Source organism: Papio anubis, chromosome 17 (assembly GCF_008728515.1).
Source record: "Papio anubis isolate 15944 chromosome 17, Panubis1.0, whole genome shotgun sequence".
NCBI lineage: Eukaryota > Metazoa > Chordata > Mammalia > Primates > Cercopithecidae > Papio > Papio anubis.
In genome coordinates this window covers 14924821-14949808 of record NC_044992.1, presented here as the reverse complement: position 1 = coordinate 14949808, position 24988 = coordinate 14924821, and the positions used below count along the sequence as shown (strand labels likewise).

The 24988-nt window shown below is 47.6% G+C and overlaps 1 protein-coding gene across 5 annotated transcripts in view; it reads left to right on the top strand.

Annotated features, from left to right (window-relative positions):
• The first annotated feature begins 3352 nt into the window (after window positions 1-3352).
• CDRT4 (CMT1A duplicated region transcript 4) overlaps window positions 3353-24988 on the top strand; it is a 32692-nt gene continuing 11056 nt past the window's right edge. For 2 of the 5 annotated variants that reach the window (XM_009189713.4, XM_009189712.4), the window contains exons 1-2: window positions 3353-3968; window positions 18359-18443. In XM_009189713.4, coding sequence (XP_009187977.2) covers window positions 18371-18443 — 73 coding nt within the window. In that variant the 5' untranslated portion in view covers window positions 3353-3968; window positions 18359-18370. Of the gene's footprint in view, window positions 3969-4096; window positions 4260-14009; window positions 14094-18358; window positions 18444-24805; window positions 24958-24988 lie in introns of those variants that run through there. The other 3 variants (XM_017950364.3, XM_017950365.3, XM_003912377.4) reach the window with 3 other exon arrangements.

Below are 24988 nucleotides of genomic sequence, written 5' to 3'. Positions count from 1 at the left end.
AATATTCAATATATTCTTTTGAAAACTAGCCAATAAAGGAGAAAATATGCAACATTTGTGTTGCCTTTCTCATAAACTGCAATGAAATCAAACAGTTGATGAGAAGTGTCTCCTTTAGAAGTATTCCAAGTAAAAAACGAAAAAGAAATGATAGCTTGAGAATATTACCAGTCTGCAACTGTTAATAAAATAGTGTTTCTAGTCAATAAATCATTAATAGCTGCTAACACTGCAAAAGGAGAGACAGCCCTGGATTCTGTACCTCCAAATATTTATACCATCATTTATGAAAAGCAAACCTAGAGTTGGTCACGGCTCTAGACATGACAGCTGCTTTATAGGGGGACAGAGACACTTGCTAAAGGACACTATGAAGATGTCATCAGTGCAATACAGACCATGGGAAAATCAGTTCCTTCTACAGATAAGGACACAGTATCAGAGAGCGAGGAGCGAACTGTACAGGCAAAGAGACTTAAGAAGTTTATAGACCAATTTGCATCGAAGTTTGGTTTATCAAGACCTCTCGTGGCCTTTGTGTTCCTTACAGCATCCTCTGTGCTTTGCCTTCCACGGTCAATTGCCTGTTCTTTTCCTTCTCCTTTTGCATTCCTGAGAGATAATTGGATTGGCCCAGGTCCTCTTTTTGTTCTAGGCTATAGGTCAGAGGTCAGCCGGTGGACTGCCTGATTTGATCATATGTCCCTCTTTGACTTACTCAGCTGGAGGTAAAGGGCCAACAGGACTTCATGAGGAAGGGGTGATGTGTGCAGCTGCTCAACACCCTGAAAGGCAATTTGGGGACCAAGAAGGAGAGTTAATAAACTGACCTCACACATTGAGTTTTTTCTGTGATATTTTTGTTCATATACAGCTTGAGCGTGGAGGCCAAAGGGATACACCTGAGCCCATTTGGCCAGTGATTTGGGGTTGTGGGGCAAGAGGAAGAGCAGCCCATGTGAGTTGGGGAGGGGTGGGGGCTCTGGGCAGGCTCACCATGGATTTCAGGGGGATTCTCAGGCGGGGAGAGCTGCCTGGTGGCCCCTTCTTAGTGGTGTATGTTCTGGAGTTTGCACTTTGATTCTTCTAATTGGGAACTGTGTATCCATGGGCAACTTACTGGACTGTGTGCCTTAGTTTCATCACTTTGTAAAATGGGGATTAGAGTAGTGGAAGCTGACTTATAGGTATTCCTGGGAGTTTTGAGGTGGAGTAAGTTAGTGTGTGAACAGTTGTGAACAGTACCTGGCACGGGGCATGTGCATGGGTGACCTGGATCTGACTCTGGAACCCCAGTGTTTAAATTCTTTTTTTTTTTTTTGAAATGGAGTCTCACTCTGCTGCCCAGGCTGGAGTGCAGTGGCGCGATCTCGGCTCACTGTAAGCTCTGCCTCCTGGGTTCACACCATTCTCCTGCCTCAGCCTCCCGAGTAGCTGGGACTACAGGCGCCTGCCACCACACCTGGCTAATTTTTTTGTATTTTTTTTTAGTAAAGATGGGGTTTCACTGTGTTAACCAGGATGGTCTTGATCTCCTGACCTTGTGGTCCACCCACCTCCGCCTCCCAAAGTTTACAAGCGTGAGCCACTGCGCCCGGCCTAAATTCATTCTGCCTTGAATGAAGGGGCTGGCCATGCTAAGTACATGCTTAGTGGGGAGGTTACCAGGCAGCCCAGTGCTGAGGCCAGCAAGGGACACTGAGGGACCCCAGAAACACTGAGGTCAAGTCCTGGAGTCCCATGGGGCATCTCCGGGGTGGTCAGCACTGGGGTCACATTGCACGTTTGCTCAGCTTGCCCCTTCTCAGTGCCAATAGAAGCCCATGGTGAGCCCAGATACAGGGCCTGCTGACTCGTGGGGAATTTGTTGCCCATAGAGGAGGGAAAAATGCACCTCCCCAAAGTCAACAATCAAAGGCCAGGCAAGCCCTGTGGGAGGAAAATAACTCGGGCTACAGATTTTCTTTTCTGGGCTTGGAGTCTTGCCATGGACAACACGGAAACAGACATGATTAGCATCATGGCTTCCTGAAACACCATCTGTGCACACGAGCAGGTGGTGGGCTGATGTCACTCTCAAATGGCTCTTTCTGCAGTCTGAGGGTCTGACTTCCTGCTGGGCCCTGGCCCATCGCACATCAGTGCTAGGTATCAGCAGCTCAGAGAGTCACTTCCAGCTGCAGAAGACTTCTGGGGTGAGTCTTTGGAGCTTCTTGTGGAACCACAGGGGAGGTCCCTGCTCATCCGCTACACTTCACACCTGGCCTGTGCACTCAATGATGTCCACCGTCTTTCCCAGACTTGCTGGGAGAGACAGCAGAACCTTGTCAGACTGGACCACCCCAGCTCCCTCCTCATCCCTCTCACCTGTGCATTCCCTGTAGTATTTCCAGACGCCCAGGCCGCCCCGCACCTCTGTGACTTTGCTCAGATCTTTCCCTTGTTTACAGCTTGCTTGAAGAACTGAATGGAGGTACTCAGGGCTCACGGACACTGAGTCACAAAATAGGGGCCCATGGAGAGGTTGAAGGCACGGCTCCGCTGACAAGGGAGCTCCAGAGCGAGAATGAATTCAGAGAGTTTAGGGCTGGGCTTGAAGAGGAACTAGAGCCTGGAGAGAGGGGAGGATAGAGAAAGGCTTTTTGAGAACCGCAGCAATGAGGGCTCTGCGTGAGGCTCTAGGTGCTGGCTCCTGGGCAGTGAGGAGAGGTAGACTTTTGTTGGGGAGCCACTTGATGTATGTTTTCTTACAACTAAATGATAAAACTGAAGCTGAACACAGGTATTTTCTGCCTGGTCTTTTTCTAGAATGCACCTCTCTCTGAAGATGATAGAGAACTATGAAGAAAGGGAGATCATGGGAAATATATGATTGAGTCAGTATGATTTGGAGGAGGCGCAAGAGCTTGCTGTGGTTGCACAGAGGTGAGGGGACTTTACACTCCTGGCTGGACAGGTTGAGCTCTGGGATGAGAGAGGTGGTGGGGCAGTGGAGAGGAACAGACACAGGGAGAGACATTGCAAAGGATTGTCAACAGGGCTTGATGATAACACAGGGAGAGCAAGTCCAGCCTGTCTCCTGGGCACTGCCCCGAGTTAACGACCGCAATTAAACTGCCAGACTTTACAGCCTGCCCTGCACCGTGTCCTCCTGGCATCTTGGGGACTTTTTCATGGGGCCACAGGGGAGGTTAGAAGCTTCTCACTCTCTCCATTACCAAGCAAGCAAGGGCCGGTCAATGGAGTCGGGGAGAAGGAGGCTAATTCTCAACAGCCTGTTAGTGACAGTCATTCTCCCTGCAGCTTAGGTAAAGCGCATTTGATTTCAGAAGAAGGCTGGGAGCTTGTTAGAAAGGCAAGTTCTTGGGCCCCACCCCACATCTACTGAATCAGAGACCCTGGGAGTGGGACGCAGCAATCTGTCTTAATAGACCTTCTAGGAGATTCTGGCGCTAAAGAAGGAGACCACAGGTCTCGTCTATCTCTGTAGTGGGCCATGTCTGGCCCAGAGTAACTGCTTGTTGAAATGATCAGAGATCTCAAACGAGGTCATGCATGTTGGGGGGTGTGTGTGTGCGTGTGTGTGTATTGTGTATCTTTATGTGTGTGTGTCTGGTCTAGGGTTCGGCACATAGTAGGTGTTCACTCTTGGGGGTGGGAATAATCACTCCAATGTCTGTGTTTGAAGACTGCGTTGCTGGTGCCCACTGAGCCTGCAGAGGAGGAAGAGAACAGGGCAGAAGATTCAGGAGGGGATGCATGACAACTTCTGATGTCACAGTGCCCCCTTCACTCCTGACTTCTGGCTTGTGGGTCACTTTGGGGCAGGGACAAGAGGATGGTTAGGTGCAGCAAAGAGAGGGCCAAGGAGAAGTGTACAGGGGACAGCTGGAGACAAAATATAAACGCCGAGCAGGGAAACAACCAAGATAGTGAAGGAAGGATGGGGAATCACAGAAACTTCTCAGGTAACAGTCTGGGCTGGAACACTGGGTGTCCCCAGAGAGGGAAGTTGAGGGTGAAAAGTGAAAAGGCTCACACCCAACTTCCAGGAGAAGGTCAGGTCCTTCACTGAAGGATAATCCTGCCTTTAAAGGGTCCCCGGAATCCCCAGCATTACTTCCCTTCAGTGGATTCCAATCCTGGTCACCCAGTGCCCTCGGGACTCTGTAAAACGTACCGATGCCCAATGCCTGCCAACAAGCTCGTCCTGTTCCTGGGATTCTGATTTACTGTGTCTGCAGAAGGCTCGAGCTCAGGTGCGTCTATAATGACAGCCAGGTAATTCTATTGTGCACACACGGCTGACCACTCTACTTACACAAAACACACACACACACAACCAAACACACACACACAACACACTCAACAAAACAACACACACACAAAACAAAACATACACACACAACAAAACACACACACACAACAAAACACACACAACAACACACACACACACAACAACACACACACACACAACAAAACACATACACACAAAATATATCCCCGTTCCGCCCCCTTCCCCTGGGGGTGATGGACATTGGGGACGAGGCTGATGATGTTCCCACAGATGTATGACCTCTCCACAGAGCTCAGGACCAAAGGAATGTTTAGCCAGAACTGGCAAATGCCTTTTCAAAAAAAAATTATTAAGCACCTATAGAAACCTACAGGGACAAAGATAGCTAAGAGGATTTTTACAAAGCAATAATAATCAAGTCACTTATTTAAAAATAATTAATCATGCTTGTAATCCCACCACTTAGGGAGGCTGAGGTGGGAGGATTGTTTGAGGCTGGGAACTCAAGACCAGCCTAGGTAACATAGCAAGACCCCGTTTCTACAAAAAAAAAAAAAAAAAAAAAAAAAAAGAAATTAGCTGGACATTGGTGTGCACCTATAGTCCCAGCTCCTCTGGAGGCTGACGCAGGAGGGCCCCTTGAGCCCAGGTGTATGTCTGTGTTGTGTGTGTCTGTGTGAGCCCAGGAGTTTGAGGCTGCAGTGAGCCATGATTGTGCCACTGCACTCCAGCCCGGGTGACAGTGAGACTGTCCCTATAAAAATAAAAATTAAAAAAAAGGCATTTAGAACAAGGAATAAAAGACACCAGTGAATGAAACAAAAAATTAGTAGGAAACCTTATGATCCATGAAGGCACCTTGGTGTAGACAGGGGTGGGGAGAAGAGAACAGAAGAGACTCGTTTCTGCAGATGAGGCAGCCCTTCCCTTCTCCCCATCCCAGTGGAGGCCGGCCCGGCGCCCAGGCTCCCACCCCAGGCAGTGTTTCTGGAGGCCTGAGCCCCAAGCCCACTGTGCTAGAAGCTCTTGCTTTACACTCGTTTGAGCTACATTGAGTCAGTATGAGAGAAGCAGATAGGTGACGCAGGTTAAGAACGTGGGCAGCCGAGTCCCTGGGTTCAAATCCAGACTCTGCCACTTGTCAGTTCACCCACCGGTCTGGGTCAGGGAGCTGATCTTCTGGGTCCTAGGTCGCTGGCTTCCTCCAGGCTTCCTGGTAGGCTCTGCCGTCCCTCCCACACCCTTTCCCTCCCTCCCTCTCCCTTTCCGTCTCTCCTTCAGGGATGTCTTCTAAGTGCTTACTGCTCGTGTAGGGCACAAAGGTTTCCCCACCAGCTGTAGAACGCTCGGGCCCTGTAATACTTGACCTGCCCCCAGGTGCAGCAACTCCAGGATCCTCCCTTGCCCTCCTGCTGCTGCCACCCTTAGGGGTCTGGAGTCCTCATGCTGCGTGTCCTCCCCATGGTGGATGGCCAGGCTGCCTCCCCCTCTTCTCTGACCACAGCAAGAGCCCCTTGGCTGCCATGTTGGAAGGCGTTAGTGTGCATGTCTGTGCATGTGCAGGTGTATGTGGTGTATGTGTCTCCGTGAGTGTTTGTGATGTGTCTGTGTGTTTGTGTGTTTTGTGTGTTGTGTGTGTCTTTGAGCGTGTGTATCTGTGTGTTGTACGAATGTCTCGGTGTGTATCTCTGTGCTTGGTGTGTGTGTGTGTCTGTGTGTTGGTGTGTGTGTGGTGTGTATGTACCCATATATCTGTGTTGTGTGTGTGTTGGTGTGTCTGGTGTTGGTGTGGGTCTGTGTTGTGTGTGTCTGTTGGTATGTCTGGTGTTGATGTGTGTCTGTGTTATGTGTGTCTGTGTGTTGTGTGTCTGGTGTTGGTGTGTTTGTTCAGGCTGGTGTATGTCCGAGCCAGGTGTGTGTGGTTGGTGGTAGTTTGCATTATGTGTGTCCGTGTTTGGTGGTCCAGGTTGATCGCAGTTCATGTTATGGTCCGTGTTTGCGTATTGGCTCAGGTTGGTGTGGTTGTGGTGCGGGTCCGTGTGTTTGGCGTGGTCCGTTGGCGTGCGGTCCAGGCTATGCGGTCCAGGTAATATGCGTGTCCAGGTTGCGGTATCCAGAATATAAAGATCCATCGGTTGACGTGCACCAGGTGGCCAGTGTGTGTGCCAGTGTGTGCAGGTTGGCGTCCAGTTGGCGGTCCGTGTTTGCTATCATCCGTCGGCGTGCGGGGTCCGCGGGCTGTGCAGGTCCGTGCGTCGGTGCGTAAGCCAGGTAGTCCGTGCGTTTGGCGGTCCGGCTGGCGTGCGTCCAGGTAATTGCGATCCGTTGGTGCGGTCCAGGTTGCGGCAAACCAGGTGTCTGGTGCGTGCGTACAGGCGGTCCGGTGCGGTCATGCGGTCCGGTTGGCGTGCGTCCGGTGTCACGCATCATGCGGTCCGTGGCCAGGTGTGTTGGGGTGTGTGTGTTATACCCACTTGTACTTTCTTGAACCCCGCTTGATGTCTGTGCCTCTGTTCCCTTGTCCCTGCTGGTTCCTTCCCATGCCGGCTGTCAGCAGAGCTGTGAGTGTGGATGCCAGGCTGGAGTGAGCGAAAGAGCAACCGCTGGTATGGGCCATTCCCTGGGGGATTGTGGCAGAGAAAAGGAGCAAAATAGAAGTAACGGAAGCTTGGGGGCCAATGGAAGAGCTTTTTAGAGGAGGGGAGACTTGGCAAGGTTTGAAAGCAGAAGGGGAAGGGTGCATGAGGAGGGACATGTGGAAAAGGGCTGGAGAGGAGAGCAGAGGGAGACTGCCAGGGAGGTGCACCAGCAGGGATTGGGGTGAGGGCGCAGGAAAGGACACAGCAACCCCACCCCAGGACTTGTTACCCAGCTTTCAGATTGCTAATGCCCAGAACCTAGTGCTGCCACTCAGGAATCAGCTCCAACTAGCAAGGGGTGGGAAGGGAAGAAGCAAGCTCGGAAAAGGCAGCTGCTGCCGCAGTGAGGGTGATATGTAATGCTCATGCACCCGTGCTAATCATTTCCTCCTCTGACTTGTGCCAGGGGCCAAGCCTAGTGCAGGTGCTGGTCTCTGCCTTTGATGGACTTAAGGTCTGTTTGGAGTCCGGATACGTCAGCTGTCAAACTTGAAGCCTTGCCTGGCCCGGGGGTCTCCACCTCTACCCGTTGGCGTCTCCATCCCCATCCCTGGCCCTGTGCCCAAGCTCAGTGACACGTCACCAGAGAAAAATGAGGCCAGAGAGATTAACAAGTTTCCCAAGGTCACACAGTTGGTCAGAACCAAGACTCAAACCTAGCACTGCCTGATGCCAACATTCGAGGTCTGCACCTCCATGCCATACTCCTAGAGGGCATTGGGTTCCTGGTCCCCGTGCTCTGTCTGACTTCTGACTCTGTTACTTGCTTGACCTTTGAATATCACTTTGCTGGCTCCTCTGCCCGCCTGACTTGGACCCTTGCTGATTTCACCCAGCTTGTGAGTCTCAGCTCAGACTTCCCCACCAGCTACTGGCCCCTGGCCAGACCCTAGCCCTGTATCTTCCCCAGGACCTTCTGGGGGCTCCCTCAGACTCCATTTCCTCAGGCCACCCACATCTCTGATGACAGGCAGGCAGGCGGGAGGATGCTCAGAAGACAGTGTTAAGGAGGAGGTACTTTAGGCTGGAATCAGCCAGCACAGCCTCTGGCACATGGCACGGTCGAGAGCCCACCGCAGAGAGGGCGGCTGGGAGCAGCTTCATGGCTCAGAGGGTGGAGCTGCATGGAATGTGCCGGGAAAGTCAACCAGGAAAGTTTGGCCAAGTTACAGTGAGTGCCTAGCTGAAACCGGACACCAAGAATTTGCAGCAGGTCAGGCCCGCTGCCTGGGAAATAGTTGGCCTGCTTTGCTTTTCAGTTTTCATCATTTATTTCTAAAATAAATGTTTATTTTACCTTTGTATTTAAGGTTTTTAGGAACATGGGAAAGAATGATTTTGTTCTGGTTTTAGACACTTACTTTTGGCCTCAGAGAGACATGAACCAACTTGCTAATTACAGCCTCAAAGTCAGCGTCTGATGGTGGGGTCTTTCTTTGATAGATGCGACTGCCTGGTGGCACATCTCCAGGCTTTGCGTTCTCCACCCCAGCCCAGTGATCCAAGATTTCAGCCCCACTCCTAAAGACCCTAGCCCTCCCCTACCTACTTCTTCATTGTTTCCCAACACACCTGATCTTTCCTCACCCTTAATCCAGGGCTCCTGACTGACACTGAAGAGAATGGCACACTCACACCCACACACGCATGCGTAGCCCTGCAGTCATGCTCTCGACAATCTTCATTTCCCTCCTTCTAGCAGTTTTTGTTCCATTCCTGTCCACCTCCTCCCGCCCCCATCTCCTGCTCAACTATCTTAATGTCTTAATTTTTTAAAAAACAAATTTGAAATATAAAGTGCTCAAAGTGAGGCACACAGCTTACATCTTGGTGATGTGTCTAAAGTGAACTCAGTAACAATCACCCATGACAAGAAATACGACACTGCTAGCTTCTAGAAACTTCCTTCCTTCCTCCTCCCATCAATAACCCCTTTCTCTAATCCTCAGAGGTCACTACTCTCCTGAATTTATGGGAGTCACACACTTGCTTTACACTAAATGTATTTCTAAACCCTATATTTTGCTGGTTTTTTGAACTTTATGTAAATTGACTCATGTTTATTATTTTGTGCCTGGCTTCTTTAATTCAGCATTATGTTTATGTGATTCATTCATGAGGCTGCACGTATGTATAGCCTGTTCCTTTTCATTGCTGTATAGTATTCTACTGAATGAATGCCCATATATATGAGCAATTCTGTCTGCAGCCTCCAGCTAAGGAACCCTCTGATTCCCCATAGGACCCAGCCCCAAGGTAGGGTCCCTTCATGGTTTCACTTCTACTTTTCTTTAGAATCTTTTCTTTTCTTTTCTTTTCTTTTTTTTTGAGATGGAGTCTTACTCTGTCGCTGAAGTGCAGTGGCGTGATCTTGGCTCACTGCAAGCTCCGCCGCTCGGGTTCATGCCATTCTCCTGCCTCAGCCTCCTGAGTAGCTGGGACTACAGGCGCCTGCCACCAAGCCCGGTTAATTTTTTGTATTTTTAGTAGAGACGGGGTTTTGCTTTCGGGGTTAGCCAGGATGGTCTCGATCTCCTGACCTCCTGATCTACCCACCTCGGCCTCCCAAAGTGCTGGGATTACAGGCGTGCACCCAGCCTAGAATCTTTTCTTGATAGAGACCTCTCCCCTGACCCTTGAGCACCCTCTGTATTGGCCACCGTTTCTTCAGTTCCCTAAGTGTGCTGTGCTCACCTGTCTTTTATGCAGCCTGGTCTCCTGCTACTAATTTTTTAAGAGACTCGAATCTGCTGCTTACTTCAGTCTCACCTTCAACCAGTCTTTGTTTTATGCTTTATGCTTCACCAATATTGAAATATATTTTAATTTTTAAGACTATATACTACTTTGTCCTTTTCCTCAAGTTTTTTCTGTTTTTCATCCCTTATTTGTTTCAGTAATGCCTACTCATTATTCAAAATGAAACCCTACTTCTTGAAACCTCCAAGAAGTACCTACTGATTCCTTTTATTTGTAGCCTATATTTATATATAGCCTATATTCCTATCACAGCAAATGGTACACAGCATTGCACTGAGCAATACTGATGGTGAGCTGTGACAAGAAAATGGTCCAATCTGGTGGTTCTCAAAATGTGGTCCCTAGATGACACTGGTCTTCACCTGGAGACCTGTTAGAGATGCAGATTCCTGGTGCTTACTCCAGGTCTTACTTCAGAATTAGAAACTCTAGGCATGAGACTCAGCAGTCTGTGTTTTAAAAGGCTCTCTAGGTGATATTGGTACTAAGGAAGCAGACTACTAGTTTCATCTATCACTGTAACTGGCAGGTCTGGTCCAGAATAAATGTTGAAATAAAATAAACTCAAATCATCTACCCCAGGAAGTCTTCCCAGCATTCCTAGGATGGGTGAGGAAATGCTTCTGTCCTCGTGGCAGCCCGCATGCTGTAGTGGAACTGCAGATGCCGACTTCCTTAAGGGCAGGGATTCTGCTGCCTTCGCCTTGCTATCCCTATGCCTGGCACAGAGCTCCGTATTATAGCTTTAGCTTTAGGTCCTGGGATATATATGAGAGAAAAGACAGAACAATTCCTTCCTTTCATGGAATTCAAGTTCTAAGAGGGCAGGCAGAAAATAAATCGTAAACAAATGTAAAATAATTTCAGATAGCAATAAGTGCTGTCAGGGAAACAGAACAATGTGACGTGATAGAGTTGGATTGAGTGGCTAGATTGAGTAGGAAGTTAGAAAAAGCCTTTCTGAGAAGGCAACACTGAGCTAAGATTTAAATGATCAAATGCCAGCCATGTAAAAATCTGTGAAAGTCAATCTGGAGGGAGGGAATGGTTGGAGTTTGGTGAGTTTGAGGACCGAGAGGGAGGCAATGTGGCTGGAGGGTGGTTGGGGGTGGGGAAGGCGGGGGACGGAGAGAGAGAGATAGAAACAGGGAGACCTAAGAGGTGGACAGAAGCAGCCACGGAAGGAGTTTGGATTTCATCCCAAGGGCTCTGGGGGAACCCCTGGAAAGGGATGTTTGTGTTGGGGAGTGGTGTGTACTGGTGCAGGTTTTAGAAAGATCACTCGGGCTGCTGTGTGGATAAAACAAATTATACAGGGGCAAGAGTGGGAGCAGGGAGGCCAGTTTGGAGGCTGTGGGGGCAACCAGGTGGATATGGGGGCAGCACAGGGGCAACACGCTTGATCACGTGGAATTCTGCTTCCACTGTATTAGATGTATATCTTTCAGGAAGTCACTGAACATTTATATACCTCAATTTTACCCTCTGTAAGAGGGAATAATCCAGCACTTAATGCACAGGTTTGCTGGGAAGGCTCAATGAGTTAATAAATATAAAACATAAACACCTATGGTGTGAGTTATTTTTGTATTATTATTAGCAGCAGTAGTAGTTGTCATAATTGTAGAATAAAGAGAACGAACGAAGGATTTAGGATATTTACAGGTTGCGTTGACATGACTTGCTGGTAAATTGGATTTTGAAGATGAGAGGAAGAGGAAAAGAGGATTCCTAGTTTTTTGGCAACAGGTTCATTAGGGGTGCTGGTTAACAAACTGGAGGAAGGCCAGTGGGGAAGCAGGTTTTTGAATGTGGTAGGAGAGAGAGGTGTCAGGAGCTGTTAGAATGAGGTAGGTTGAGGTACCTATAAAACATCTGTGAGGAGATGTTTGGCAGGGATTGGACATAAGAGCCTGCAGTTCAGGGGAGAGCCCATGGCTAGAGACACACGTTTGGGAGTTGGGGCACTGTGATGAGTGTGCAGATGAAGATGTGAAGGGTGCCGGGGCAGGGGCTCCCTCACCCTAAGTGGAGCAGAGGAGCAGGGGCCAGCATGGAGCCTGAGAAGAGAGGCCTGTGAGGTGCTAGGACTCAGGAGAAAGGGGCCTGCTGGCTCCCTTGCCAACAGGTCAGATGAGATAAGCAGAAGAGGCAAAGGAGATCATTCCGTTTGGCAGCACGGAAGTCATCTGCCGAGTGAATGAATGGAATTCTACTTCATTGATTGGTGCATCTCTTTAGAAATCAACTCAATAAAGAAACCTGGCTGTATATGTTCTTTGACACCTACCAAGAGTCAGAGAATGGTGCAGGGAGGGGCCTGAAGACAACAGTGGAAATGGCCTTCTCACAGCCACCTTCAGAAAGGATGGCAGAGCCCCTGTTGGGATGGGTGCTACCAGTCAAAAGAAACCCCATTTGTCTTGTTGTTCGTGAGTGGAGGGGAGGTTCCTGCCTCTTCTGCAAAAAAAAAAAAAAAACGTTTTAGAAATCACCATGAAACAGTGGCCAAACTGAGGTGGAAAAAGGGTTCCTGAAACTGGAACCAAAAATTTCCAAATGACAGCTCAGGCTGGCATAGCTGTTCTGAGTCTAGGAGCATAGGAGCCCTCACGCCATTTCCGTGACCTGCCCAAGGCAAATCATGAAACTTGCAGATTTTGTTTATTATCAAGTGAGGCAGTGACAGACCTGCTCAATGATTCTTAAACTTTCATGAGCAACAGAAGCCCCAGGAAGGCTTGTGAGAATAGATTGCTGGGCCCAGCCCCCGGAGCTTCTAGTTCTAGTTCAGGCTAAGGTGGGATCCAATAAATTGCATTTCCAACAAACTCCCTGGTGCTGCTGCTGCTGGTGATGGTGGTCCCAGGACCACCCCTTGACAGCCTCTGGTCTGGATGATACAGGCTCCCCCAGAGCAGGGACTGTATCCCTCTTGCTCACGTGGCTCAGTAGGAGGCCCTCAATAATTCAGATTAAATGAGTGAATTAATAAGCCTTCGGTCGCGGGTCCCTCAGGGATCAGGAATGGGTGAATGCCGTGGCTGTCAGGGAGAGACAGAAGTGACGGCCAGGACGAGATAGACTGTCATGCTGGACATTTAGCGGTTTGTTTCTTTGGCCTCTTCACAATGACCCAACTTGCCTCTGCTGCCGCCCAGCAGCCCTGCCACTGAGTAGGACTCTACTCAGAGCTTCTGGTGGCCAAGTGGTCATCTTTGGACTCTCTGCATTCTCCTCCTTGAAGGTTCCTAATCTGACGGCTGCCCCCTCCACTCTGACTGTGAGAAATCTTCCAACAATTCGGTTCAGGCCTGCATCTTCGTGAATGGAATTTAGCGGAATTTTAGGCAGAGGGACACAGTGACACAAAGGTGACACAGTGACACAGAGGTGATTTAAGGTGCAGTGTCTAGGAGATTCCTCAGAGACCCCGGGGTAAAGCAAGTCCTTCCTCTCCACCCTCCAGAGCCAGAGGAAACGGGGTGGGATCCTGGCATACGGCTATTGAGAGATGGAATTCGTTAAGTCCCAGTAAAAGAATGTCGGTGGCCAAATCCCATGCAGCACACACATCTTTTGGTTAGAAGGACTGTACCCTCGCCCTGCACACAGAGCCTTCTTTCTTCCTCGAGGAAAAGTGACTCTTTCACGGCCTGCTGGGAGGCAAAGGAAATGGAAAAGTCTCGCAGCGTCCTGAGCCCCTCTCTGTTTCCTTCAGGCTTTCACAAGTTCAGCGGCCTTTGCACACAGGCTGTGTCCTCTGGGGGAACAGAGGGTTCTTTAGCTGGAGGCTGTGGACAGCACTGCCCATGTTTCCATGGGAGAGGAGAAGCCCGGTGCACTGACCTCCTAGCCTCATCCCTGTCTTGGCAGCGTGTGGAGCGTGTGGAGCCCCTCCTGGCCCTCCCAGTCTGTGGCCCCAAAAGCAGAGCAGCTTAGCGGGGGCTTTTTTGAGAAGCTGCTGAGCTCAGACCCTGCTGGCTCCACATTCCTGGATGATGAGGGAGGGATTCCAGTGTTTACTTTGAACAATGTTTTCCTGTGTCTGAATCGACTGGGTGTTAAATTCTTCCAGATTTCTGGCTCCACGTTGCAGCTCCAACGGGACAGAAACAGGTTTACGGCAGTTGGCAAGAGAACGAAAGCAGGGCCCATCTGGGCACCTTCTGTGTCTAGAATTTCCACTCTGTGGTTGGAAAGGCTGTTGAGCGCCCGCTCTGTGGGCTCCATGCCCAGGCGGGGTTTGTTGTGGTCTCAATTCACAGAGCTCTGCACTTGTGCCTTTCGCATTTCCCACCCTAGAGGGCAAAAGTTAGCTTTTCTCTTTTGAAAACGCATCCGGGAAAGAGAACAAGCTGAGTTTTTGGAAGGTCAGGGCTTGCAGTGTTTTCTCGGTGAGTACAAACCCAGAAGTTGGGCTCATAAGGAATTCATTTGGTGGGATGTTAGGAAACTTCAGTGCATTCCATTTCCTGGGGACTGCTGTGCCAAGAGGTTTCAGAGACATACAGGAGATTCGAGCTGGAAGGGAGACAGGGTGCAGCAGACCTCAACCCTCATTTTTACCCAGGAGGAAACTGAGGTACAGAGAGGCAAAGTAGCGTGAGGGTTGGGATGTTGGACTGGAAGGGCCCAGCCCCAGTGCAGCTGGTTCCATCTCTTGGCGCTGTGCAGTGGGTAATCCCACCTCTGACCACGCAACCATGCAGGGCTCTAGGGAACATTCTCCTCTTTATTCAGTGTTGGTAAATCAATGGCTTTAACGATACAGAGAGCTTCAGAAAACAAATAGGATCGATTCCAAATTAAAGGCACTCTTTGGGTCCACCATGCACAATAGTTTCTGCATTCTTGTATTCTGGGTTGGTGAGCAATTCAGGGAAAACTCCCATTGGACTCCATGACAGCCGGGGCTCCGTAGAGTCTGGTGGGGCGCCAGCCTCTAGGCAGGTAGCTGTCAGCCTCTGAATCAGAACAGCCCAAATCCAAGTCAGGCATGGGACAGATGATGGCCTTAAAACTTACTCCATTCTAGACCCTGTGCTGTTGAATTCTGGAAACTTACTCCTGAGCCCCGTGTGTGTGTGTGTGTGTGTGTGTGTGCGCGCACGCGCACGGGTGTGTGTGTGTAAGGAAAGGAAGATTAGTGGCAATCTTCTTGGCTTGAGTGCCTAGGTGGAGTTCAAACAGTGTTTATGTAGTAGGGTTGAATAAAATAGTCCCATGACAGAACCTGACATTTTGATTTGGCTACTTTCACAAAGCCATTTTGGTGCCAAGAACATTTTTACTTAGTTTTCAAAAGAAACCATGAAAACGTCAGCTGTCTATACCTCTCAAGTAATGTGCAAGGCAAGCTCCCTAACTCCACCTCTGAGTATCTTGGATACTTCCCCCTGTATCTTGCCCTCCATCCATACCCCATCTGCAACCCCTCTGGCCATATTAATATATCCACTGTCTCAAAATGGCCTTGTCAAAATCTGCTTTGTTGGAAGGGCAGCTTCATTTTTGTGGTATGTTATAGGCTTAAATTCTTTACTTACGTAGGTTCCCTTACGTTAGTAGAAATGGTATCCTCTGGAGATGGAATGGGGAAGAAGGAATTATGCAGTGAAATCTCTCCCACAGCTGCCAGATTAGAAGCCCTTCTCTGTCTCAGTTTTGTGGGTGGGATTTTTCCTTGGTATGTCTGGTAGGGGCTTTGTATTGGTTATCTCTTGGTGGGTAACAAAGCACTCCAAAGGTTAATTGCTTTAAACAAATATTTGTTATCTCACAGCTTCTGTGGGGCAGGAATCTGGATATGCCTTAGCTGTCTGCTTCTGTCTCAGAGTCTCTCCATGAGGCTACAGTCATGATTTTGGCCGAGGATGTGGTCTCATCTGAAGGCTCAACAGGAGGAGAATCCACTTCCAAATTCACTCATATGGATATTGGCAAGATTAAGCTCCTCAAAGTCTGTTGTACTAAAAACCCCAGTTTCTTGCTACCTCTTGGCTGGAAAACTCCCTTAGTTCCTTGCCACAGGGACCTCTCCACAGGGCAGTTTGTAACATGGCAGCTGGCTTCCCTTAAGATGAACGAGAAAGAGAGTGTGAGAGAGTGCTCAAGATGGAAACCAACTTTTTTTGTGACCTAATCTCAGAAGTGACATTCCATCACTTAGACCATATTCTGTTTATTAGAAGTGAGTCATTAGATGCAGTTCATACTCAGGGGAGGGGATTTCACAAGGAAGTGAATACCAAGAGGTAAGATTATTGGGAGCCATCTTACAGCCTGCCTAGGATAGGCCTTATGGGCCCAATTGCTGTTCATCCTATGGGCTCTGTCACCCTTGCAGTTCTGTTAAGACATGAGTTGTGAGGGGCAGAGGAAAACCATTTCCATGTTCACCCTTACTCCTCCTGGGAGGTAGATAGCTTTGTTGGCATAGCATCTAGAGTTTTCTCAGGGGCAAAAAATTCTGAATTTCTAAACTATTAATAGTTACATTTACCCTCCACTCTCCCATCCCATCTCAGCTCCACTCCAAGGAAAGCAGATGAGCCCAAGACAGCAACCACACTGGTTTTCCCTTTCTCTGTGGTCTCTATCACTCTCTGAACAATGTGACACTTTTGTTCTGTCTAGAGTTCATCTAGTCCTCAAGTTGAATGCCAATGTGATCTAGTTTTCTTGTTTCCAGAATGAACCCCCAGCCATAAATCATAGAATAGAATTTATACCAATAGTTCAGGGTTCTTGGTGTTTACCAGAAAAGCTAATGGTTACAAAGCTCCTCATGGATCATGGAATACTTTTACTTACATCAATTGGATCATCACAACATCCCATGGGGCAGGATGTTTCCCACCTTGGGGATAAGGAAACTGAGGTTCAGAAAGACTAAGGAACTTGCTCAAGATTAGACATAATGAGGTGAAGTTGGGTTTTAACATGAGTTATCCTACTTCCGAATTCTGTGCTCTACCCTACAGCCGCTTGATGCTGTTTGCAGATCTAAGTCTCCAGATTACTTCCAGTAGGAATCTGGCAAGACTTCTTGGCTCAGTTTTGCTCCTTAAGTCATTCTAGACCAGGGCTGCAATGATCTGAGAAGAGAAATAGAACTCAGCTGGGACAAGGGATGTCACAGCTGGGACAAGGGATGTCGAAGCTGGGGTGAGGGAGAGCGGACATGGCTGGTGACTTAGGGAGTTACACAGGTGTGTGCCTGTGTGTGTATGCATGTGCCTGTGTGTGTACATATTCGTGCATGCATGTGTATGTGGCTTGTAGACTCTTTCTCATGCCAGTGACTATTTGGATGTTCTGCTCAGGGCTGTGTGTATATGTGCACTTGTGTGTATTGCTGTCTATTGGCTGGAAACCTTCCTCAGTTAACATGTGCACATATGTGGCTGCAAGTGGACGCAACGCCTGGGACCAATGCCAGATGGCTGGGACCCATCTGGGCTGGGGGATGAGCTCTAGAGAGTGCCTTTTAGTGAGCAGATGGTATAAACAGGACTCTTGGGATGTGAAAAGTAGTGTGGCTGGGGAGGGATGGGTGAGATGTAGGGATACCACTGTGGCAGCAGTTGTGTTGAAAAGTCCCCTGAGCATGTTTTCTGACCTCCTATGACTCCAGTCCCTTCCCCGATCTTCAACGCAGTGACTCAGTTTTGGCAAGATGTGTCTTGGTACTAATTTCTCCAGCCTGAACATTGGACTGCATTGTTTTGGCATTGCAGCAGACATTGCCACCCTGCATATTAATGATGATAACAGTCCAGCCAATAGGCTCTTACCATGTGCCTGTGCCCTCTGCCCAATGCTGTATATGAATTATCTCATTAAATCCTCATGGCACTCCAAGGATAGTTTCTCTTACTGCCTCTGTTTTACAGATGAGAACACAGAGGCTTCTGAATTTTAACTGTCTTGTTCCTTGTTCCTGGTCATGCAGCTAAGTCACTGACCTGTCTTGAACTCGAGCTCTGAATTCTATGCTATACTTTCCCCAAAACAATTGTTTAATATGCAGTTTTACTGTTTTGGGAACTTTGGTGAATTCTCCTATCAATTGCCATCTTCAGATATTGAAATCCATACACAATAATATTGCAGAATCTCACTGGAACAGTAAAGAGAGGGTGGTTTTTCTGCAATGCTGCACGAGGGTGGTTTTTAAAGGCCAGGCCTTTGTTGGGGAGAGGATGCCACAGAACACGCTTCATGAAGGGCCGGTTCCCGGATTTTAAAAGTATTTGATGCATCTCTCCACCATGCCAAGAAGACACATTAAAACCCTTTTTGTTTAATTGGATTTCTGACTCAACAAAAACTCCTTTTGTCAGAACTTCAGGATTTCCTGGCATGTTACCCACACATATTTTCTATGTGGATAGTTATGTTTCATTGTATACTATTGGGATATCTTTGTGCCTAGAAAGACTCATTTGAAATGAATAATTAAAGGTTTCTGCCCAATTTCAAGAGGCCTCTTTTGTGACTTCTGGGGAATGGACAATTGCTATTTTAATTTTTAATTACAGGCAACAATTTTTTTATATATTTAAGTGTCGATTCTCTCCCCATCCCCACATCATTCATCTTAGTTACATTATATTAAAATTTTGCCAGTTAACCTTCCTGATTCTGTGTTTCTCAGGAACCCAGTGAAATGAGCTGCACCAGGGACTTGAAGAAAGAGTTTTCAGCTGGGAGAAGAGAGGAAGGCAAGATATCAGGACACGGTAAGCGAATATGGCCTTGGGTTTTGACCAGAGTCTACCCTCCCAGTGGGCCAAGAGTTGTCTGGAATGTAAGGATTTCACCTCTGAGCCTTAAAAACACAATTTAAGAAGAGAGGGAGAGAGAGAGAGAGAGAGAGATACCAACTAAATAACACATAATGGGATAGACAGCCCTGATAGATAAGGTTCAGATAACATACTTGGGAGCAGAGAGGAGGGCCTGTCTATTCCACCTAGAGGCCTGGGACAACCTCTCAAAAGAAGTATCACTGGAGCAGTCCTGGAAGGAGATATGAAGGGCGTATAGAGGAGGGACCATGGGTGTGAATTTACAATCATTATGAGGCAGGCAACTTCATGCATTTGAAAAAGCAGCTAACATCCATTAACAACATACAGAAGATACCCCTGGTGCTGCATTTGGTGGTGATGACACCTGACCCTGGTAAGAACACATATTGGACCAGGTGAGACTAGAAATGGAGTTTCGAAGGGAAAGTGGAGTAGAGCTTGAGTTAGAATTTGGTACATTTAGGTCCCATGAACTTTTTCATATTAGACAAGGTTTCATTTCTTCTTTCAACAAAGCCTGAATCCTGTACTGTCATGGGTCTATGTGCTTGAATTCTTGCTCCTTAATAGGCACTTGCGATGTCTCATTCAGTCTTCACAATAAACCTACTAGGACATGTATCATTCCCATTTTATGGATGGGGGAAAACTTTAAGACTCAGAGAGAGATAGGGCAAGGGATTTGCCCACTTAAAAGCAGTAAAGAGCAGTGCTAGGATTTGAACCCAGGCCTCTCCATTAATCCTATTTGTTTGTCATATTTTTCAGGATAATGTCCCACCTTTTGCCATTTTACCTTCTCTAGTAGTGGCTACTGCCAAGTGAACCAGTCTGTGTTTTTCATTTGTGTCCCATACAAGCGTGCAGCTGCTGGATATTTGGATTTCCAGTGATCCCTGGAGATTCCAGGAGAAGTTACTTATGGCAATTGCAGGAATGTCCATTTATCTGATGATTTTGACCCAAGGTCCTGGGGACAGAGCAATGAATGTGATGGACGAGATTGCTGCTGTCATGTGGCCTATAGTCTAGTTGGTTAAGAGAAAATAAATGAGTAAATCATAAGAAATGTCAGGCAGGGATAGTGTTAGGCAGAGTATTAAAATAGGAGATGTGATAGTGACTGGTGGTGCTGTTATGTAGTCAGGGAAGGCTGAGGAGTTGACATTTAGGCTGAATCCTGACTTCTAAGAAGGAACAACCCATGTGAAGATCAGGGACACATGCATCCCAGGCAGAGGCAGTAGCTGGGGAAGGACCCTAAGGTGGGAACAAGCTTGATGTTTTTAAAGAAGAGAGGCAAGGCCAGTGTGGCTGGGCACAGTGGGTGATGTGAGGAGCCACTCTAGCTAAGGCTGGGAGGGGAGGCAGGGGCCAGATCAAAGAGGGTTTGCAGGCCAACATAAGGAACTGGCATTGGCTTCTAAATGGAGGGGGAGCCATGAGAATGTTAGGCAGGGGGATGATTTAATCTGATCATGTTTAAACATAATCACTCTGGGTCCTCTTTGGAGAAGGAGTTGTAGGGTGTATTAGTCCATTTTCATACTGCTATGAAGAAATATCCGAGACTGGGTAATTTATAAAGGAAGGAAGTTTAATGGATTCACAGTTCCACATGGCTGGGGAGGTCTCCACAATCATGTCGGAAGGTGAAGGAGAAGCAAAGCATGTCTTACATGGCAGCAGGCAAGATAGCATGTGCAGGGGAACTGCCCTGTATAAAACCATCAGATCTTGTAAGACTTATTCACTATCACAAGAACAGCATGGGAAAAACCCACCCCCATGATTTAGTTACCTCACACCAGGTCCCTCCCACAACAGTGGGGATTATGGGAGGTACAATTCAAGATGAGATTTAGGTGGGGACACAGCCAAATCATATCATAGGAGAACAAGAGTGGAAGCAGGGAGACCAGTAGCAGGTGTTCAGTAGTTCAGTTAATAGATGTTGACGTCTTAGAGGAGGCTGGTGGCGTAGAGAAGTTAAATCATGGTGGGACTGGGGAGGATAATGGGCTGGAGATATTGAATGAAGAAGCAAGAGATGTTAGATGTTTGAATTGGGCAATTCGATGAATGATGATGCCTCTTTCTGAGATGGAAGAGACCAGAAAGGAACATTTTATGGAGTAAGGTCAAGAGTTTGTTTGAACCATGAAAAGTTTGAGACCTTATTAGATATACAAATAAAGATGTAGTATATTGGCAGTTGGATATATATATTTGGACTTTGGGAAAGAAGTCAGTCTAGTTAGATTTGGCAAATTGATGAGATATAAAGCCACAAAACTGGTTCCCATCACTTTGGGGATATGTGGAGATAAAAAAAAAAAAAGAAGGGGACCCAGAAATCCTCAATGGAGACTGAGAAGGAGCTTGCTGAGTGATGGTGGGATTCTACTCCTGTGGCGTCGTGGAAACCAGGTAGGAGAACATTTCAAGAATGTGAGAGTGCGTGCTCAACTCTATCCATGACCATTGCATTTTGGAAGGTGGAAGGAGAGAGGCCTGGATTGCAAGTGGAGAGGTGTTCTTTGACAGGAAAAGGGATACTTCATTCATTGTAGCAGGAAGGAAGGCAAAGTGCAGTGGAGCATATGGTGGAGAGTTGGTACAAGTGATGGCGGGAGATGAGGGAGTTCTTGATGGATTCTTGGATTTTTCTCAAAGCAGGGCAAGACAAAGACATTAACCTATAGTGGAAGGAGAAGGAGGTGAAGAGGAGGTTTGAAATAGTTGCTTGGTGGGGATATAAAATATTTAACTTCTATTGAAAAAAACATGAACATTTCTTAAAGAACTAAACATAGAACTACCATTGGACACAGCAATCCCACTACTGGGAATCTACCCAAAGGAATAGAAATCATTTTATCAAAAAGACACCTGCACTCATATGTTTATCCCAGTACTGTTCATATAACAAAGTCATGGAATCAACCTAAATCTCCACCAATGGTTGACTGGATAAGAAAAATGTGGCATACATATGCCATGGAATACTATGCAGCCATGAAAAAGAATGAAAGACTGTCCTTTGCAACAATATAGATGGAGCTGGAGGCCATTATTCTAAGTAAACTAACCCAGAAGCAGAAAATAAAATATCACATGTTGTCACTTACGAGTGAGAGGTAAACGATGTGTACACATGGACATAAAAGTGAAGACAATAGACACCGTGGACTCCAAAAGGGAGGAGGATGAGAGGAGGGTGAGGGTTGAACAATGACCTGTTGGGTGCAATGTTCAATATTGTAGGTGATGCGTTCACTAGGAGCCCAAGCTCACCATGACACGATATACCCATGTAACAAACAGGCACATGGACCCCTGAATCTAAAATAAATATAACATTAAAAAAAGAAAGAGTTGCTTGGGGAGTGGAAGAGTGAAAAGAGTAGGGAGGGGGAAGTGTTGGTTGGACTAGCTCTGTTGATTGACTTGGAGATAGAGGGGCAAGTGTGTGGAATTATAAAGAAAAAGATTCGACAGCTAGACTGCCTGAGGGGCAATCCTGTTTTTTTGTCACTTTATCGTTGTGTGACCTTGGACAGACTGCTTAATGTCCCTACAGGCTCCAGTTTCCATGCCTGTGAAATGAGATGAATACAATAGTACCTAATGCATATGGGTTTTGTGAGGATTTAATTAGTTACTATAGGTAAGACGCTTAGCCTGTGCCCTGGTCGCACCACATGTCATAGAAATATTAGCTGTTATTCCACGTGGGACCAATCGGCACGGTGGCGTTTTCCTCCTATCACATTTAGTTTCTGAGATGATGGCACCCAAAAGAGCCCCATAGGTGGACTGAACTGGTATTAAGGCTTTGCCATGCAAATATGTGTTTGCCCGGCACATGGGAGAGGGATACCGGGGTTAAGGGTGTTTGCAAGGGACCATAAGGAGGAGCTGTGGGGTATCAACAAGATAAAGCAGGAAGCTGGGACACAAAGAGGACACTAAGGGGAAGGTGGGGTGAGTGAATTGAAATCCAGGAATTGCTGGACTGGGAACTGCTTGGGGAGTGAGCTGGAGGGATGGAGGAGGGAAGAGTAAGAGTGAGATGCTCGCAGCTTAGATTTTGGACATCGTGTGGTTATTGGGGACGATAAGAACAGTGGGCTGATCACAGAGGCAGGGGTGGTGGCGACTGAGAGGAAGACCTGGTGATTGGAAGTGAGCAGGTCGAGGACTGCTGGGCTGGAGGTTTGCACGGATCATTCAGGAGATGACGAAGAAGACACGGTGATGACAGGGTAACAGCACAGAGGAGGACAGCGTGCCTGGGGCTCAAGTTGTCAGGGACTGAGGGACAGAGGACAGTGCTCAGAAGCTGGCAGCAACCAGGCCGGTGAGGTGGTGATGTAGCCCGGGCACAAGCTTCAGGGGAGGAGAAATGGTTTGAGGATGGCAGTTGTGGGTAAGGAACGTGACTGCCTCCAGGCTCCGGAGCAACCCTTCCTTGAGAGGTCTGCAAGGGCCCAGGAGAGAGAGCACGTCCCCTGATGATGACCTGACAAAGCGCTCTTGGCAGAAAGTCCCAGGGGTGTCTGCGGCAGAAGGGAGAGAGGAGAAAGGGTGTATGTCTCCATATTTCAGCTTCTTATCCTCAGCTTTTCAGATTTTGAATGCAATTTCATCAGTTTACCCAAGGCGCGAAGTAAAGCCCCACACCTTTTTGCTTTCTGGCAATTTCTCAACATAACTGTGACACACACTATTTATAATACAGTCACTCTCACCTTTCTCTGAGAGCGCATGAGTCATTCCCTTCCTGGAAGGGTTAGGAAAGTGGTTTCTGCATGGTCATGCTATGGTCCGGGGTATTTGGAGGATGTGCAGTTCCTTAGAAGTGGAGACTGGGTCCGGGTGGCTCACGCTTGTAATCCCAGCACTTTGGGAGGCCAAGGAGGGCGGATCATGAGGTCAGGAGATCGAGACCATCCTGGCTAACACGGTGAAGCCGCATCTCTACTAAAAATACAAAAAAATTAGCTGGGTGTGGTGGCGGGCGCCTGTAGTCCCAGCTACTAGGGAGGCTGAGGCAGGAGAATGTCGTGAACCTGGGAGGCGGAGCTTGCAGTGAGCCGAGATGGCACCACTGTACTCCAGTCTGGGTGACAGAGCCATCTCGCTCCGTCTCAAAAAAAAAAAAAAAAAAAAAAAAAAAAAAGAAGTGGAGACTGGGAAGAGAATTCAGGGCAAAGGAACAGAATGTGCCAAGGGGTAAAGGTATGAGAGCTTGGCTAGCATGGGGAGTGATGGGGCGTTGAGAGCTGAGTGTGTGTGTGTATGTGTGTGACTATGCATGCATGTGCACACATGTGCAAGTAAACATGTGTATGTACATGTGTGCGTGCATATGCATAAGTGCATGAAGGTGTGTGTATGTGTGCAGTGGGAGAGTCTTGGTGATGGGAGCTGAGAATGGGGAGACAAGATTTTGGGGGATGCTTATTACTCAAGAGTTGGGCGCAATGGGTGATGCATGCATTTTCTCACATTCTGACATGCGCTGGGGAACTGTGTGCTACTGAGTACAAGCTGTCAATAGGCTGATGGAATAAGTGAATCATGTAGGAGGCAGCTACTTTCTTTTCTTCTAGGTAAAATCTCAAATGCAAGTCATCTTCTTCAAGACAAACACTGGCCTGGATTCCTAGTGCTTTGAACATTTCAAAAGGGGTGGCCTGGCCCACGGATTGAGCGCAGTCCTGGGAAATGCCTGGCTGTTTCCCCGAAGTGTTCTCCAGGTTCACAATGTCCCTATTGTTTCAACGGAGCAGGACTTCCTTTTTCTGATGGATTATGACATTGTGAGGCCACACATTTTAATGGTCACACTGCTCGGGAGCCGTCAGGCAGAGAGAGGGTCTCTGGGCACAAATTACTTAAAGCCTTTCATGTTTGTTTTCCTGAATATGGGGTTGTAGGGCTATTTCTTACAGCCTGTTTCTCCATATCTTTCCTACGTGTCCAGCCTGCCAGTGTACAAGCCTACCCCAAAAATGTCCATGGAAGAAAAAGGTTGTAAAGCTCTCCTCTGATTATGCCTGCCTGGCTTGTTCTGGAAATTCGATTTTTAAATTTGGAACTAGATCTGTAGATAATAGATCAATAGATAATGGCCACATGTGTTTTATGCTCAATGGGCCTTCCAATGTCATCTTAAAGTGGGAGTTTAATATTTATAATTGAATATTCCTTGGATAAATGTAAAATTCAGATTCACGGTTGTACCTGATAGGTATACAATGCCTAATGCTTCTCTCTTGCAGTGAATTTGTAAAGTGTTTCTTCAGCCAATTCAGCATTATAATTCACATGCAGAAAACGCACTGTTTGGAAACTGCCTATTTATCTGCATGCTGGGAGGAGAACATGGATCTTGAATGAGGAAGCATTTCACTCAGGATTTGGAAACATTGAGGTTGGCATTTAAACCATGCCCACTGCCCATC